The sequence below is a fragment of the Monodon monoceros genome, unplaced genomic scaffold (genome assembly GCF_005190385.1).
Source record: "Monodon monoceros isolate NGI ecotype Baffin Bay Population unplaced genomic scaffold, NGI_Narwhal_1 Super_Scaffold_15, whole genome shotgun sequence".
Classification (NCBI taxonomy): Eukaryota; Metazoa; Chordata; class Mammalia; order Artiodactyla; family Monodontidae; genus Monodon; species Monodon monoceros.
The window spans coordinates 45,496,883-45,514,857 of NW_021703771.1; the positions used below are offsets into that span (position 1 = coordinate 45,496,883).

A 17,975-nucleotide genomic window follows, 5' to 3' on the forward strand; every position below is an offset into this window, starting at 1 on the left:
GCCTTAACAAAAACTTCATGAACTTCTTGAAATTATCACTGTCACTATCATCCTCAATCATCAGCCAAGGTCAATGAAACTAACGGAAAAACTGGGCTCAAACAGAACAAAGATTAATTATATGGGATTAAATGAGCTACTAAATATGACTAATTTTTATGACTTGTCTGACACACTACTGGCTTCTAATCTTTGTTTTCAGATATAAAAAAGCACTTTTCCTCAAGCTACTCATGATTTACAACAATTTGGTAATTTACACTTGTGGTTAAAATTAAAATATTTTTCCTTTCTTGCTGCCTGGTTCCTCCAGAAATTGGAGACTCTTGGGTTCAGAACAACCTTATCAGGTGAATGGAAAAAACTGTCTCTTGGCATGTGCAGAAATCTAGATATTCTGGTGACCTGGAAAAGAGACAAATTTGACCAATGTATATATATCACAGGCAGGATCTGAAGGCAGGCCATTGGCATGGCTTTCCTGGCCTTGAAAGGCCTTTTAAAAGTTCAATCTGAGATTCCTAATGAAAAGTTCCAGTGCAGCCAATTTAAAAGAGCCTATATGAGCAATTACATTTATATGAATAATCAGGCCATCTTTATTGAAACCAGACTCATTTTGAACAAATCAGCCTTAATTTAGCTGGATTTAGTAAAAATGAGGATAATCCAGAGAGAAAAATTATGTTTCAATAATATACGTTTGTGGATATTGAAGTTTTGTATTTACTGAGGCTTTGCATTTATTATCTAAGTCCAAGATGTCTCCTTGTTGCTATGTTACATTATTATAAAGTTTAATTGAATTAGTAAAAGAATATTCTAAGCTTGTTTCTAAAGCAGATCACAGTAATCTATCTTTGGTTGAAGATCAGATGCCCTGTGACCTACATCTATCTAAGAGGATATGCATACTGGAAAAGACATCATTTAAAGGACTGTCTCCAAACTAAATAAAAGGACTCTTATCAGGTACTCTTAACTAGCACATGTACAACAGAACTGAAGGGAATTGACTCCTGAATTTGTATTTCCATTTAAGAAGGGCCTCTGCATTGGACTGTCTATAGAAAAGACTGCTGACCCCAAATGACACTCACACCAGGATGAGAAGAAGACAATAGCAGTGGAAGACAGCTGACATAAAAATCTGGACCAGACCTGTAAGAACCATCCAACTAATTCAATTGTACTGTTACCAAGTGTTTGTCTTCCTATCAAAATGGAAATTTATTGTTTTACTTCTAACCATACTTTTGACCCCAATGTTCAGGATGAAAAGAAAATCCTCTAGTGAAGTTGTCACAGAGTATAACTATCCATGACATGTATCACTGCTTGTTTTAAGTGTATTGTTAAAAGCACATGTACAGTGCTTGTGTGGCAATTAAGTACAAGTGATAAAATGTATAGCCCACACAGCATTTCCGTATTAGCATACCTCTGAGCCAGTTCATGATATCTGATTCCCCCCCAATGTGGAGAACTAGGTAAACTAGTTTCTGGAGAGTTTTTTTTTTTTTTATCATAAATGAGTGTTTTTGAATTTTGTCAGAAACTTTTTCTGCATCTATTGAGATGATCATATGGTTTTTGTCCTTCAATCTGTTGATGTGGTGTATCACACAGATTGATTTGTGTTTTGTACGGATGCCAAAATTAAGTAAGCAGGACTACTGTGTACCTGAAGTTCTCTAGTATTTGACTCCTTTGCTTTTTCTGGAGTAAACAGATAATCTTAATGCCAACTAAATCTTACCCAATTTATTTTTCCAAATTGAGCTAGCTGTTTACACCCTGGAACACTACTCATTGGCCAAGACAAACTCTGCAGGGAATATTTCTTTCTCAACCACAAGTGGATCACTATCATCCTTAAAGTTATATCAGAAGTGGATTTTGCTTCCTCAGTTTATCTGTAACAGTGAGTAGAAAAAGGGTAGATTTAGAGCCTTTTCAAGTCTCACCCTCTCTTCAGCATACAAATGTACTTATTTTTTTCTCCTCAATTTTCTGTTTTTCCTTCTCTTCTTTCAGACTTCAGTGAATGAATAAGAGGGAGACATTAGATGTCCTATCTCTTTATCCAAGCACTTTCTTCTATATTCATCAAGGAGATACAAACAATATATGATTTGCCAATACTGAGATCCTATATGAATCTACACTCTTTTTCTCTTGTTTCTGTAACAAAAAGCTCTCTAATTTTCTCTCTTCTGAGACAGTGCAAGAGAGACTAAGCTTACAAATAGCAAAAAAGAGTGATGCTCAGAATGTTTCTGTGGAATGCCTGGCACTCTTTCCTCTCTTCTCAGCATTCTGAGTTTCTGAAATTGGTGTTTTTTAGGGCATGTTTGGGGTGGCTTTGTGGGGCATCAGGAGGTATGTGACAGTGACTCACACTGTCATCCTTGGCTTTCACTTCAAGTTTGATTGTTTGTAAAGGGATTAATTGTTTCTTGACATGCAATTTAGACAAAACCATATGTGCAGCTTTTTAACAAATTCATTTTCTTGGTGTTCACAGAAATTTTTTAAAGTGCATAATGAAAATATATGCTTATTCTAAATCTAACGTTATTGGAACTTCTGGGATCCCTCACCTATTTCACATTCAACATTTCTCAGGCATGGCTAATAAAGAAATGCTTGCCTGGTCCAATTTTAAACTTTTAAAAAATTATTTATTTATTTACTTATTTATTTGGGCTGTGTTGGGTCTTCATTATTGCGTGGAGGCTTTCTCTAGTTGTGGTGAGTGGGGGCTACTCTTCGTTGTGGTGCGCGGGCTTCTCATTACGGTGGCTTCTCTTATTGTGGAGCATGGGCTCTAGGTGCGTGGGCTTCAGTAGTTGTGGCACGTGGGCTCAGTAGTTGTGCCGCACAGGCTTAGCTACTCTGCGACATGCAGGATCTTCCCCAACCAGGGATTGAACCCGTGTCCCCAGCATTGGCAGGTGGATTCTTAACCACTGAGCCACCAGGGAAGTCCCTGGTCCAATTTTTGAACAGGTGTATCTTTAGACAGTTTGCTTCTGATTTTTGGCTTTCATTTTTAGATTTATTTCAGAATTCTGATAAAAAACTCCTTTTGGAAAACATGACGATTACCATAAAACATCTTGCAACTATATGAGGGAACATTTCCAAAGGAAATGCAGTTAGTATTTCTCATGCAAAACATTTCCCACAATTCATTTCAAACAGTGTATCAGATCTCAAAGCCTCAGAAGCTTCTTTCACAGATAGCAGATTATTTATGTTCCAGAAAAAAAAAAAGAAATAAAAATTGTATTAATTAAAGAATTTTCTATTTCTGGAACAATGAAAAAAATGTAAGAATAAAAATATAGGGCTTCCCTGGTGGCGCAGTGGTTGAGAGTCTACCTGCCGATGCAGGGGACACGGGTTCGTGCCCCGGTCTGGGAAGATCCTACATGCCACGGAGCGGCTGGGCCCGTGAGCCATGGCCGCTGGGCCTGCGCGTCCAGAGCCTGTGCTCCGCAACGGGAGAGGCCACGACAGTGAGAGGCCTGTGTACCACAAAAAACAACAACAACAACAACAAAAAAGGATAAAAATGTAAAGTATTGGGCTTCCCTGGTGGCGCAGTGGTTGAGAGTCCGCCTGCCGATGCAGCGGACACGGGTTCGTGCCCCGGTCCGGGAAGATCCCACATGCCGCAGAGTGGCTGGGCCCGTGAGCCATGGCCGCTGAGGCTGCACGTCCGGAAGGGGCCACAACAGTGAGATGCCCGCGTAAAAAAATAAAAAAAATAAAGTATTAAGAAAATATGATAAAGTGATTAAAAGCATGGACTCTGGCTAAATTGGCATCACTCTTGCAGCTGGGCCACCTCGAATAGTTTGCCGAACCTCTTGTGCCTTAATTTTCTCATCTGTATGTTTGGAATCATGATTATAACTCATTCATGGGGTTCTAGGAAAAGATGTTTAACCTCTTAGTATCTTAGTTTCTTAATCCTTGAAGTAGTTGTAATAACAATACCTTTAGCAACTTTGGGTTGCTGTGAAGAGTAAATGATTTAATATAGAGAAGGTGGTTTGTATGCTAAATGAGTTGATACACATGGGACATTTTGCACATACTGAACACTCAGGAAGTGTTAGTCGTTATTATGAAATACTCAGAACTTTGAAATAATTGTATCTGTTTTTACTTGTAGGTGAATAATTATGGACAACACAGACACATATTTATTGAACTTTAAAGGCTGTTATTTTCATCGTTCTTTACTTGATTTTGACCTTATAGAACATTTAGATGATTTTGAAATTAGAGATGATGATGTGTTTATAATTACATATCCAAAATCTGGTAAGTTTGAGGAGTGGCCACCTGTTTTAGCCTTCACCGTGGTTTGGTAATTCATGTGGACAAATGTGCCTTTTTCCAGACATTGACAGTAACCCATCTACATTTACAGAACTGTTTAGGATCACAAAAAGTTAAATAAATCTCAAATCTCTATGCATTTGTAATGCATATATTGTCATTTCTGATGGACTATATGAAGAAACCAAATATTGAACCAAGAGGAGGTACTTGGTAAATACTGACCTGTTGGCTTGGTCTGAGAATGGAAGAAAATATATTTAAAAACCTAGGAAGATTTTTGTTACCATCATATCTCAGTCAGAACTAATTCCTAGTATTCTTTTCAATTACTCTAATTGTTTTTTATTTCCTTAGAATAATGCAATAATTTTAAACTAAAATTAATTGCTCTTAATCTTAAATTCCAAAAAAAAAAAAAGACAAAAACCCAACCTTATTTTTTGTATTGCACTTTTCAGAACATAGGATGATAGGATGACTGGCGCCACTGAAGCAGTGTTGTACAGAGTATTTAATGTGGTTCAAAGATATACTGGAGTCTAAGGCAATAAAAAAAAGTATTCCTGATTTTCACGAAAATGCTCCAGTCCCTCCCTTTTAATCTACTTTGAAAATCATGACCTTGTTTACTTTCCCCAAATTAGTAACACGTTGCTTTACCCCTGAATTCTTCCACTCTCAGAACTTATGAGCACATCTGATTGAGCTTTTTTTTTCCTGCATTAGGTGTTAGTGGTATCTCAGTTTGCTTAGTTTTAGGTCAAGCACAGCAGTCCATAAAAGAGTCTTTTCTTTCCCATTAATCCTAGTCTAGTGTTTGGGACACAACACACCAGTCCCCAGTGCAGCTTGCTGGATTCTTGCTCATCTTGGAGGGGAGATTAGTGAGTCTCCCCAGGATTCACTATAAATTGCATCAAATCTATCACATAGGTACATCAGTTGCATAGTGACATTGTGAGACTTTTGGCATCTCACATCCTTTTAGAACATTGATGATATATTCATGGACAAAAATGCAAAAATCCTAAACCCAATATAAGCAAAACACATTTAGCAATGTTAAATCATAAATACACTATGACAAAAGTGGGTTTCTTTCAAGAGTCAAGATTGGTTTAAAAAATTATTAATGTAGTTCACCCACACTACTGAAGTATAAGAGAAAGCCTGAATTATCATCTCAATAAAGCATTCAAAAAATTCAGCAGTCATTCATAATGAAAACCATTAGCAAACTAAGGAGAAAAGGAAACTTCTTCAACTTGATAGAGTTTACCAAAATTTCCACAATATCGTGTGCAACAATGATACAAATAAATATTACATTTAAAATCAGGAACAAGAAAAGAATGCCTGCTGTCACTACTGTTATTCAATATTGTGTGGGAAGACTTATGCTACACAATAAGTAAACAAAAAAAGTAAAAGAGGACTTGAGTTCTTAACTTTTTTTTTTTTTTTTTTTTGCGGTACGCGGGCCTCTCACTGTTGTGGCCTCTCCCGTTGCGGAGCACAGGCTCCGGACGCGCAGGCTCAGCGGCCATGGCTCACGGGCCCAGCCGCTCCGCGGCATGTGGGATCTTCCCAGACCGGGGCACGAACCTGTGTCCCCTGCATCGGCAGGCGGACTCTCAACCACTGCGCCACCAGGGAAGCCCTTAACTTGTCTTCTAAAAGATAACACTCTAAGAAAGGAGACTAAGGGAAAGAAAAACAAAGGTAGCCAGAGAAAATTGTGGAAACAGACTTTACTTGAAGTACAGGAAAGAGAGGAGCTGAAAGATTAATCTGAATCACTGCTATCATGGAGTCAGAACCATCACAGCTCTTCAGAGTAAAAAAGAAACTGAGTCCTTGATTTTATCTTCATTAATTTTAATGTAAATGCAGACAAACAAAAAATTGGGCAAATTATTGGCATCCTTAGAGTGATTAAAAGAAATAAAAGTTCCAAATAATTTTAAGAAGGACAGCCTTACTGTTGACATTTATAATTAAAAATTAACTCAGAGTTGAAAACAAGATTATTTGTTTTCACAGGTACAATCTGGACTCAGCAGATATTAAGCTTGATTTATTTTGAAGGACATCGTAACAGAAGTGAACTGGTGAACACATGTGATAGAGTCCCCTTCCTGGAACACAGTGAACACAAAGTGGACCATGTCAACAGACCATCCCCTCGTCTCTTCACTTCCCACCTCCCATATTATTTAGCACCGAAAGGTCTCAAGAACCGAAAAGCTAAGGTAAGTCACAGAAATAGCTTATAGACATTTTTCACAGACAAAATTACTTTATTCAGATATTGTTTTCCAGCCCCATTCATCCACATCTTTTCAAATGTGATTACTATAGTCTTTATAATCTTGTTTTACATAATAAAAATATATACAAAATTATAAGTATATATATAAATTGGGTCACCATACATCATTGTTTGCAGTATAATTATGTAACATATAGTAAAAATAATTTTATATCAGCATATATAGTTCTATTTTTTAATGGTTTAGTAGGATTTTGCTGTATGACTACACAATATTGAATGTGTATTGATGGACAGGTAGGTGGCAGCCAATGAACATATCATATAGCAATAAACATTCTCATAGATCTTTGCACTTTTTTGTTCTGATGAAATGATTTCCTAAAAGTAGAATTTTCAGGTTAAAGTGTCCAAAAGTTTTGTGTTGGTACTTATTATCTATTTGCCTTCTATAATGTATCAATTCACACTTCTCAAATAGCAAGAATGATTTTTTCCTCACACACTCACCAGAGATTGTGTGTTAGGTAAAAGCAATCTCATTCTTAAGTAACTGCAACCTTTTTGTTTTTAATAATTTTGAGCATCTTTTTATATATTTTGAGATCTTGAAATATCTATTATATTCTTTGCCCATTTTTCTCTAGCTTGTCTTTTATTTACTGTTTTGCAGAAGTCTTTATATGGGGGAAATATTTTCCCAATTAACAATTTACCTTTACAAATTGTTGAATGATTCTAATATTATAGAATCAACCTATCAATCTTTCTTTCATAGTTTCTGGATCTTGTGTCTTGCCAAGAAAACATTTCCTCACCAAAAAAAGAAAATATATGCAAATACACTTCAGATTTTTTCTAATTAACTTTATGTATTTATTTTTTTACATTTCACTGTAAATTATATCTGGCAATACATGTGATTTGAAATACGACTATTGCATGATATTTGCTAGGGGGTTGGCCAGTTGACCATCTATGAGTTGTTAAGTATTTAGTCTTTCCAACTAATTTGAAGTCTGCACTTTGATATATTACATTTCCATAGTTCCTCCCTCTGACCCTGCATTCTTCATACCAAAATTGGTACGATCTGTTTAATATGTGATAGTTCTTCATATTATAACTGATAAGGTAAATTGCCATCAACTTTATTTTTAATATGTTTATTCCCTCAATAATATTTAGATATTGATTAGAATTGATCAATTATATAGATTAATTCTAGGACAATCATTAGCATTGCAGTACTCCAACATTTCATCCTGCATTATTCTGATGCTCTATTTATCAGGTCTACTTTCAAACCCACCTCATGTGCTATGTTTTTCTCTGCATGCTTTTTACACATTTTTTTTTCTGAAGTTGCAGTTTTTTATTCCTATTTTATGGATATTATGAACAGGTAATTTTTTCACAATTATTTTTTCTGTTTAATTATAAAGTAAATGGCACTGATTTAGGTACACTATTATATTTGGCTTCCTTAATTTCTCTTATTAGTTTTATTAATTTTCCCTATATTCTCTGGAATATATTTCTTCTTAATAATACATTTTATATTCCTTTACTTTCCAATATTTGCACTTCTATTTCCTTAGTTAAAATCTGCAGAAAAAAACAGAATAATGGAGGTGATGATGAATGTTGTTCTCTTGTCTTTGTAGCATTTTTAATGTCTTTTCTTGGTTTTGTTTTGTTTTGTTTTGCTTTGTTTTGCAATTGATTTTTGAGGCACATGATGCTGAGAAATAATTTTTTCCTGTTCTTAGTTTAATTGGAGTTTTACTTTTTTTTTTTTCTTTTTGCTGTTCAGAAAAGGTCTACTTACATAAAATGCCTTTTTTGACAAATCTGACAGTACCACGTCTCCCCTCCTCCCCAAACCTCCCTTCAATTTATAGTGAAATGAAATTCATTAATAATTTACTAATGCTCTATTTCTGGAATAAATCCTACTTGTTTATAGTTTAGTAGTTGTTTTAACATACTGCAAGAAGAGTTTTGTTTTCTTTTACTCAGAAATTTTTATCTGTAATTATTTAAAAATATACTTTAGGGCTTCCCTGGTGGCGCAGTGGTTGAGAGTCCGCCTGCCGATGCAGGGGACACGGGTTCGCGCCCCGGTCCGGGAAGATCCCACATGCTGCGGAGCGGCTGGGCCCGTGAGCCGTGGCCACTGAGCCTGCTTGTCCGGAGCCTGTGCTCTGCAACAGGAGAGGCCACAACAGTGAGAAGCCTGCATACCACACACACACACACACACACACACACACACACACACACACACACAAAATATATATATATATATATATACTTTAATTTTTTGTGATTGCTCTATCTTTATTTTCGTATTGCTTTTATTCTAGTCTTGTAAATAAGTTTAGAAGCTTTTGGTATTTTTGCTAAGTTATCAAGTAGTTATAAATGTAAATCAACAGAATTTTTTGAAGTTTTAATTAAAGTCCATTATAAGTATATCTGACCCTGTTACCTTCATAATTCCACAACATTTTTCCTTTTTCTTATGCTTTTTTCAAAATTAGTTGTCTTTCCCTAAAGCAGTATTATGATTTTCCTAGATAAAATAAATTATTATGCATTCATATGATGTAATACTATGTAGATATTAAAATATCTGTTAAGATGACCCAGAATTGTTAAAATTGTTTCACTCTTCCCCCTGCAGATTGTTTACATCTATAGAAACCCCAAGGATGTTTTGACTTCATATTTTCATTTTTCAAATTGGTTAGTTACATTTGAACCTTCCGATAACATAGAACATTTCATGAAAATGTTTCTAGATGGAAAAGGTAACTATTAATTCATTTCTCAGGCAACGTTTTATGAGGCAATGTTGCTGTTTAGTCAACAATTCTCAAACCCATGGAAAAAAGTTTGGGGAGATGGAGAAGGATAATCATAGAAGGAGGAATTGCACATAAGCGGTCACTATTGTCTGTCAACTTAATCTGTCACCCAAAGGTTTTTCTATCCTCAGCAGGACCACTCTGGGGATTGTCAAGGTTGCAAAGATATATTTTGACCAAATGAAAAGAGATCTACAAATGGCCTAGCAATTCAAACTGGCTAGATCCAAAGTTAGATCCAGGTGTTTCAATATAGCTAATGTTTAGGTTGGGTGAAGTTGTTGTGCTCTGTCATGGCCCTTGGGTAGGCCTTATATGGCAGCTGTGAAATGTTCATTCCAGCACTGAGGAGGATTAATTGATGCAAGAGGCTTGTGGAATGTGCAGTCAGGGCTCTCACTCATTTCAAAAATTATATTCAGGTTAGCTAAATATTGGGTTGGCCAAAAAGTTCCTTCGGGTTTTTCTGTAACATGGCGAAACCCGAAGGAACTTTTTGGCCAGCCCAATATAAATAGATAGCTAAACTTGCTCTGAACAGATTTTAAAACAGACAACAAGAGGGGAAATAAAGACTTATGTTTTCAGGTGGATGAAGTAGGAAAAGGAAGGGGCTTACCTTAAAGAAATCTTCAAAATGAATTCTTTGAGATTGTTTTTTCTGAATTCCCTATTCCTTACATACACAGAGTACCTTGCAAAGGCAGGTTTCTGTGAAAACCATTTACTTGTTTGCTCAAACACCATTTTAAAAAGGTAGCATAGATCTAGTCCAGTGGTGGGTGCTTGATTTGTCTTGATGATCCAGAGCAGAAAAGAAAAACTGTAGCTTGCTGTTCAATAAGTGCAACATTTTTACCTTCTTATGTATTAATTTTCCACAGTGATGGGAAGCCTTTGGTTTGATCATATCAGAGGCTGGTATGAACACAGACATGACTTCAATATTTTGTTCATGATGTATGAGGAGATGAAGAAGGTAGGAGGACTGTTTTGTTTTTAAAATTATTCCTTTGAGACCCTTTCTTATCTTGGTTAATGAACTGCATTCTCCTAGTTATCTTTGTATCACTGTATAGACTATAACTGAAACTATGATTATGCATAAAATTGAGAGTGGGAAGGGAGAAAGGTAGAAAAAGAGGAGGAAGAAAGAAAGGGAGAAAGAGGAGAGAGAAAAAAAAGAACTAGAATCTGTAATTGAGAGACATTAAGACAAATAGTTTGGGTACGGAGAGAAAGCCTACCCAGGTAACAAAAGATACTATCAGAAACGTAGCAAGGGAAGTACCCCTTTGTTGTACCCCTTTGAATTCTTGTGGGTTTATACCCCCAAGTGGAATTGTTGGATGATATTGTAATTATATACTTAATTTTTTGAGGAACCACCATTCTATTCATACTATTTTCCATACTGACTGCACCATTTTATTCCTACTAGTAGTATACGAGGTGTTTCTAATTACTCCACATCTTCATCAACACTTATTTTATTTATTTATTTATTTAAATAATAGCCATTCTAGTCCTTGTGAGGTATCTCATTGTGGTTTTTGTTTTATTTTTCCTTAGTGATTAATAATGTTGAGTATCTTTTCATGTGCTTATACATTTTTTATATATGATCCTTGGAGAAATATATTTAAGCCTAATTCATTTTGAGTTAATTTTTGTAAATGGTATAAATAGCATACCATAGTTATTCTTTTGCGTGTAAACATTCAGTTTTCTCAAAACTATTTATTGAAAAAGCTGTCCTTTCTCCATTGAATGATCTTGGTACCCTTCTCAAAATTCATTTGATCTTATATGTAGGGGTTTCTTTCTGGGCTGTACATTCTGTTCCATTGACCTATCTGTCTGACTTTATGTCAGCACCACACTGTTTTGATAAATGTGGTTTTGTGGTAAGTTTTGAACTCAAGAGTCTGATGCCTCCAACTTTCCTCTCTGTTTTCATGATTGCTTTAGACTTTCAGGGTCCCTTGAGATTCCACATAAATTGTAGAAGAAAATGTCACTGGGATACTGATAAGGACTGCATTGAATCTGTGGATCACTTTGGGTAGTATTGATATCTTGACATTATTAAGTCTTCCAATTCATCAACATTGGATGTTGGTCCAGTTATTTGTGTCTTCTTTAATTTCTTTTGCAGTGGCTTGCAGTTCTGAGTACACAAATCTTTCACCTCTTGGTTAAGTTTATTCCTAAGTATTTTTTTCTTTTTGCTGAACTTGTAAATGGAATTTTAAAAAAATTTCCATTTGGATTTTTCTTTGTTATTATATAGAAAAGTGACTGACTTTTGCCTGTTGGTTTTGTACTGTGCAACATTTTAAAATTTGTATATTAGTCCTAACAGTTTGTTTTGCAGAATCTTAGGGTCTTCTGTGTATAAAATCATATTGTCTGTGTGAAGAGAAATAATTTTACTTCTTTTTCAGTTTGGATGCTGTTTATTTCTTTTTCTTACCTAATTGCTCTGGCTTGGACTTCCAGTACTATGTTGAAAAAAAGTGCCTTGTTCTTGATCTTTGCAAAGTATCTTCCAGTCTGTCACCACTGAGTACAATTTTAGTAGTAGGTAATTCATATATGACCTTTTAGGTGGAGGTAGTTTCCTTCTATTCTTCCTTCATTCAGTGTTTTGTCACAAAAAGGTGAAGGATATTGTCAAATGCGTTTTCTTCATCAGTTGAGATAATCATGCCGTTTCTGTATATGTGGCATTACATTATTATCATATGTTTAACCTTGCTTGCATGACAGGAGTAAATCCCACTTGATCATGGTATATAATTCTCTTAATGTGTTGTTGGTTTATTTTGCTAGTAATTTGTTGAGGATTTTTGCATTTTTATCTTTCATGATATTGGTCTTTAATTTTCTTTTCCCATAGTGTTTTTCTGGCTTTGGTATCAGGATAATGCTCCTTATTGAATGAGTTTGAAAGTATTCCCTTTTTTTCAATTTTTTGGAAGAGTTTGATGAGTATTGATGTTAATTCTTTAAATGTTTTGTAGAAGTCACCAAAGAAGCCATCCAAACCTGGGCTTTTCTTTCTTGTGCCCATGGTATTTAATTACTTGCTTGACTCTACTCCTCATGATACTGTGGGTTCTTAATGAACTCAGATAGCATGTTATTATTCTCTTAACCTTCTCCAGCATCTTGCAGAGTTTTTTAAACTTATTAGGTATCCTAATAGTGTTGGTTATTTGAATGAATTGAGGTGAGTTCTCCTTATAAAATCAAACAGTAGGATGCTCTAACAGAGCTGACAACCAGAGCACTCATTTTCAAAGAACAAATAAGGTAGGAATATATTCTTGTCAAACTTTAGACTTAGAATAACCCCAAGCACTTTCAGTTTTCCAATATGTGATAAAGATGTTGGTCTGTAACTCATGTATTCCTTATAGGCTTAATAGACTCTTATACACACAATTTTTTCAGGATCTCAGAAGTTCTGTGCTTAAAATCAGCAGTTTTCTTGAAAAAGAACTGAGTGAAGAGGACTTGGATGCTGTTGTGAACCAGGCTACATTTCAGAACATGAAACTTGATCCACAAGCAAATTACGATTATATTCTAAAAGCTAAAAACTGGACAAGAACAAAAGAAGGAGATTTCCTGCGCAAAGGTGATGATGCTCAGTGGTTAAGAGGAGCAAAATGTTGAACGTTTTCTTGACTCCTTGGCCCCTAGATTAATTAAGGAGTGCTTCCAACATTTCTTTCCGAGCACTGCCATCTGGGCCCTAGAGAGGACCAAAGATTCTAACTGAAAATAGCCTCTAAAAGTATCCCTGGAAACAGAACCATTCTGACTTATAAATATTAGATTCTTTCCTTCTAGTACAAGTGACCCTACTCTTGAAAATTGGTTAACAAGTCTTATCTGGAGGCAAAGGATATATGTGACCAGAATAGCTGCAAGTCTTTGTTTTATTTTTCCTAGAACATCCTAGAAGTAAAGTTAACATGTATTTTGTTTTGAGAGACGGGGTTTGAACTATTGTAATTTCCTCATGTGTTAGATTTCCTTCATTGTCAAAAGTAGACTGATACCTCATTAACCTAATCTGCTATTCAATTATTCAACAATGTGTGATACATTTTTATTGTGCTCCTATAACATGCCAGGAGTTGTTAAGAAAGAAAATATTTTCCTTCTGATACTCCTTAAGCTCAAAAATTTTTTAATTTAATTTTTTAAGGTACACCATTCTAAAACATAATGGGTACTTCTCTAATTTATTCATATTTTATTCCCTAAAATTTTCATAAGTTAGCGTTATGTGATGGGCATTGATTGATCTTAATTATCTAAAGATCTTATTGAAATTGATGTAGATATTGATATTTTAAAAAGTTATTGTTTCTTCTTTTGTCCCATGTATTATCAGTTTTCACTTCTCATTGCTCAATCAGATTACATATAAAGCATTTTTCATGCCCATAAAAGCTTGCTTACTATTCCACATTCCAACAATAACCTTTATATAAGAAAATCTGATACCTTAAAAATGCCAAATTATTAATCTTCATTGTAAAATTGTCTGAATAATGATGGTTTCAAACTTTTGTCATATAAAACTGCAGCAATGGCAGCTCTGGCCAACCTCTGTGACTTTGATTTCATTACATGAAAACATTTGGGTCCAACTTTTTTAATGAAGTAGTACTTATCTTGAAGTGTTGGTTAAGAATTATATTCATGATAGATGTAGTTTGACAAGTGTGGTGCCTGGCACTTACTGAAATATTTTTAAATATTTTAATCTCTTCATGTATTTTGGCTTTATTTTTCCTTCTAAGGAAAGGCTATAATTTAATGCAGTGGCTGGTGGAAGTCTAATACATAAGGTAGTGGATGATAACTCTATTCTCTGTGTTACTGCATCCTAAGTTTTCTTCTTAGCTCATCCCTGTATAAGAAAAAAGTAAGGTATCAAGCCCCATGGGGAACTAACAGATAGACATTTAGCTTGCCTTGGAGAACAGATTAGAGTGGGTTGCAGGAAACTTTTGTCCTGATAGTGCTATCTCCTCACCAAGTGCTGTCCATGTGCTTATCCCACTAGGTACCATCGGAGACTGGAAACATCACTTGACCGTGGAGCAAAATGAAAGATTTGACAGAATATTCCAAATGAAGATGAAAGATTTTCCCTTGAAGTTCATCTGGGATATAAATGAGGAGTAGAATCAGTGTAAAACAATCACATAAAAAATCTACCAGCCAGAAAGCATATTTTAAATATACATACTAATTTGTGCTGCTCACATAAATGTTAATTATACGACTTTATTAATAAGCAAAATGAGTAAGCTGTACTTACATTAGTTGCCATGAGTTTGATGGACATTTTGAACATTTTAAATTAAAATGATTTGAGTAATATTCGGCATTGGTAGCCAATATGACAAAAGGAAAAATAGCATGCAAAATGAATTCTGCATGTCTTTTGATTTGAGATTGAGATTTCTCAAATGATTGAGATTTCTGTTGAGTGTATTTTTTTCTTTATCTATAATTACATTTAGAATTAATCAACATTAAAAGTCCTTTATTTCTTCTAATTAAACATTAATTCTTCGGTTTAAAATCAGTATGGGTGTTGAAATAAAGAAAACACATGTAAACACATGCAGCTGTGAATAATTTATGAGATCACAAAATCTGCACTAAAGGGCTTCCCTGGTGGCGCAGTGGTTGAGAATCTGCCTGCCGATGCAGGGGACGCGGGTTTGAGCCCTGGTCTGGGAAGATCTCACATGCCACGGAGCAACTGGGCCCGTGAGCCACAATTACTGAGCCTGCGCGTCTGGAGCCTGTGCTCTGCAACAACAGAGGCCGCGATAGTGAGAGGCCTGCGCACCGTGATGAAGAGTGGCCCCCGCTTGCCACAACTAGAGAAAGCCCACGCACAGAAACGAAGACCCAACACAGCCATAAATAAATAAATAAATACATTAAAAAAAAAAATCTGCACTAAAGATCGAAGTTTCAAAGGTGGATTACTTCATGTAATGGTGCAATTATTTAACTATTTGGATTAAAAATAGATGTATTCATAACATATCACTCAATAAACTAATTCAAAGTGTATTTAATAGTTAAATATTTAAGACAAAATCATTTTGAAGACCTAGAAAAATATAGCTGAATGAGTTTTTAATTCCCAAATGGAGAAAAACTTGTGAAGCATAAATACATTGGAAGAGGAAACACCTATTGAAAAAATACCGGGTACCCGTCGCCTGAAGCTCCTGGAGAATTTTGTGTTCCACAGTCTCCGAAGAAAAACTGGGCGGGTATTCATCCGCTAATTGCCAAGTTTTCGAGGTAGTGGAAAACAAGGGTTGGGACATGGAGAGCCACTTGCAGGAGATCCGGGAGCGGCGGAAGTTACCGCGACAGCTTCTCGTGCAGCAGTTGGGAGCTGAAAGTGCTGCCAGTATTGATGCTGTGTTAAATAGCAAAGACGAGCAGAGAGAAATTGCTGAAACAAGAGAAACTTGCAGGGCTTCCTATGATACTTCTGCTCCAAATGCAAAACGTTAAGTATCAGGATGAAGGAGAGACAGATGAAGACAAAATGCAAGAATATAAGGATGAATTAGAAATGCAACAGGACGGGCTTCCCAGGTGGCGCAGTGGTTGAGCGTTCCCCTGCCGATGCAGGGGCGCAGGTTCGTTCCCCGGTCTGGGAAGATCCCACATGCCGCGGAGCGGCTAGGCCCGTGAGCCATGGCCGCTGAGCCTGCGCGTCCGGAGCCTGTGCCCCGCAACAGGAGAGGCCACAACAGTGAGTGGCCCGCGTACCACAAAAAAAAGAAGAAGAAATGCAACAGGAGGAAGAGATTTTGCCATATGAAGAAGAGATTTACAAAGATTCTAGTACTTTTCTTAAGGGAACACAGAGTTTAAATCCCCATAATGATTATTGCCAACATTTTATAGACACTGGACATAGAGCTCAAAATTTCATCAGAGATGTAGGTTTGGCTGACAGATTTGAAGAATACCCTAAACTGAGGGAGCTCATCAGGCTGAAGGATGAGTTAACAGGTAAATCTAACACTCCTCCTATGTACTTACAAGCAGATATAGAAGCCTTTGACATCAGAGAACTAACACCCAAATTCGATGTGATTCTTCTTGAACCCCCTTTAGAAGAATATTACAGAGAGACTGGCATCACTGCTAATGAAAAATGCTGGACTTGGGGTGATATCATGAAGTTAGAAATTGATGAGATTGCAGCACCTCGATCATTTATTTTTCTCTGGTGTGGTTCTGGGGAGGGATTGGACCTTGGAAGAGTGTGTTTATGCAAGTAAACATACAGATTTGAAGATATTTGTTGGATTAAAACCAATAAAAACAATCCTGGGAAGACCAAGACTTTAGATCCAAAGGCTGTCTTCCAGAGAACAAAGGAACACTGCTTTATGGGGATCAAAGGAACTGTTAAGCGTAGCACAGATGGGACTTCATTCATGCTATTGTTGACATTGACTTGATTATCACAGAAGAAACTGAAATTGGCAATATAGAAAAGCCCGTAGAAATTTTTCATATAATTGAACTTTTTTGTCTTGGTAGAAGACGCCTTCATTTATTTGGAAGAGATAGTACAATTCGACCAGGCTGGCTTGCAGCTGGACCAACTCTTACAAATAGCAACTACGTATGCAGAAACGTATGCATCCTACTTCAGTGCCCCAAATTCTTACTTGACTGGATGTACAGAAGAAATTGAGAGACTTAGACCAAAATAACCTCCTCCTAAATCTAAATCTGATCGGGGAGGTGGAGCTCCCAGAGGAGGAGGAAGAGGTGGAACTAAAGCACTTTGCTTTAGTTTCTCCAAGCTGCAGGAATATTTTAGCCAACCTCCGTTGCAGTTGTCACTGTCTGGTTTTGTCCAGAATAAATGAGTCATCCTGTCTTTTGTCATGTGCATGTAACTGAACAGAATGGAGCAACACAAATACTCTCACTTTCAGAGACTGAATTTATTCTGATAGATTTCAACTAATTACAAAGGCTTTTGCTTTTTAGAAATGAAGTGAGGAGTGAAAAAGACCCAATCTGGATTATCATACTAGTGCTGACAGTAGTTGATAATGGGCATCCTGCCACTGCTGTCGCAGCAAGTGGGAAGCTGTTTGACAGCCTTGATGGAATGGAGTTGGGACAGATGGTAAACTTCTCCTAGCTTTTTTTTTTTTTTTGCGGTACACAGGCCTCTCACTGTTGTGGCCTCTCCCGTTGCGGAGCACAGGCTCTGGACACGCAGGCTCAGCGGCCATGGCCTCACAGGCCCAGCCGCTCCGCACCATGTGGTATCTTCCCGGACCGGGGAACGAACCCATGTCCCCTGCATTGGCAGGCGGACTCTCAACCACTGCGCCACCAGGGAAACCCTCTCTTAGGCTTTTAATATTTTCGTGTTG

General features: G+C 36.5%; 1 protein-coding gene and 1 pseudogene across 2 annotated transcripts; both read left to right on the forward strand.

Annotated features, from left to right (window-relative positions):
- The first annotated feature begins 1,802 nt into the window (after positions 1–1,802).
- LOC114896153 (amine sulfotransferase-like) lies at positions 1,803–14,824 on the forward strand. Of its 2 annotated transcripts, XM_029224064.1 has the most exons (7): positions 1,803–1,924; positions 4,187–4,338; positions 6,403–6,611; positions 9,321–9,447; positions 10,389–10,483; positions 12,964–13,150; positions 14,594–14,824. In XM_029224064.1, the coding sequence occupies exons 2-7, from the start codon at positions 4,197–4,199 to the stop codon at positions 14,713–14,715; spliced, it is 882 nt and encodes a 293-aa protein (XP_029079897.1). In that variant the 5' UTR covers positions 1,803–1,924; positions 4,187–4,196; the 3' UTR covers positions 14,716–14,824. The 2 variants fall into 2 exon arrangements, with proteins under 2 accessions (XP_029079897.1, XP_029079896.1); XM_029224063.1 differs by lacking the exon at positions 1,803–1,924 and having other exon boundaries at positions 3,586–4,338.
- A 297-nt stretch (positions 14,825–15,121) lies between these two features.
- LOC114896152 lies at positions 15,122–17,761 on the forward strand (annotated as a pseudogene).
- The last annotated feature ends 214 nt before the right edge of the window (positions 17,762–17,975 follow it).

What these genes read in the sequence shown, in the direction of transcription:
- LOC114896153 (XM_029224064.1), top strand. Translation starts at nt 4,197, where the DNA reads ATGGACAACACAGACACATATTTATTGAACTTTAAAGGCTGTTATTTT. An exon ending in AATTACATATCCAAAATCTG is followed by an intron (nt 4,339 to 6,402) that starts GTAAGTTTGAGG and finishes TTGTTTTCACAG; the next exon opens with GTACAATCTGGACTCAGCAG. An exon ending in TCAAGAACCGAAAAGCTAAG is followed by an intron (nt 6,612 to 9,320) that starts GTAAGTCACAGA and finishes TTCCCCCTGCAG; the next exon opens with ATTGTTTACATCTATAGAAA.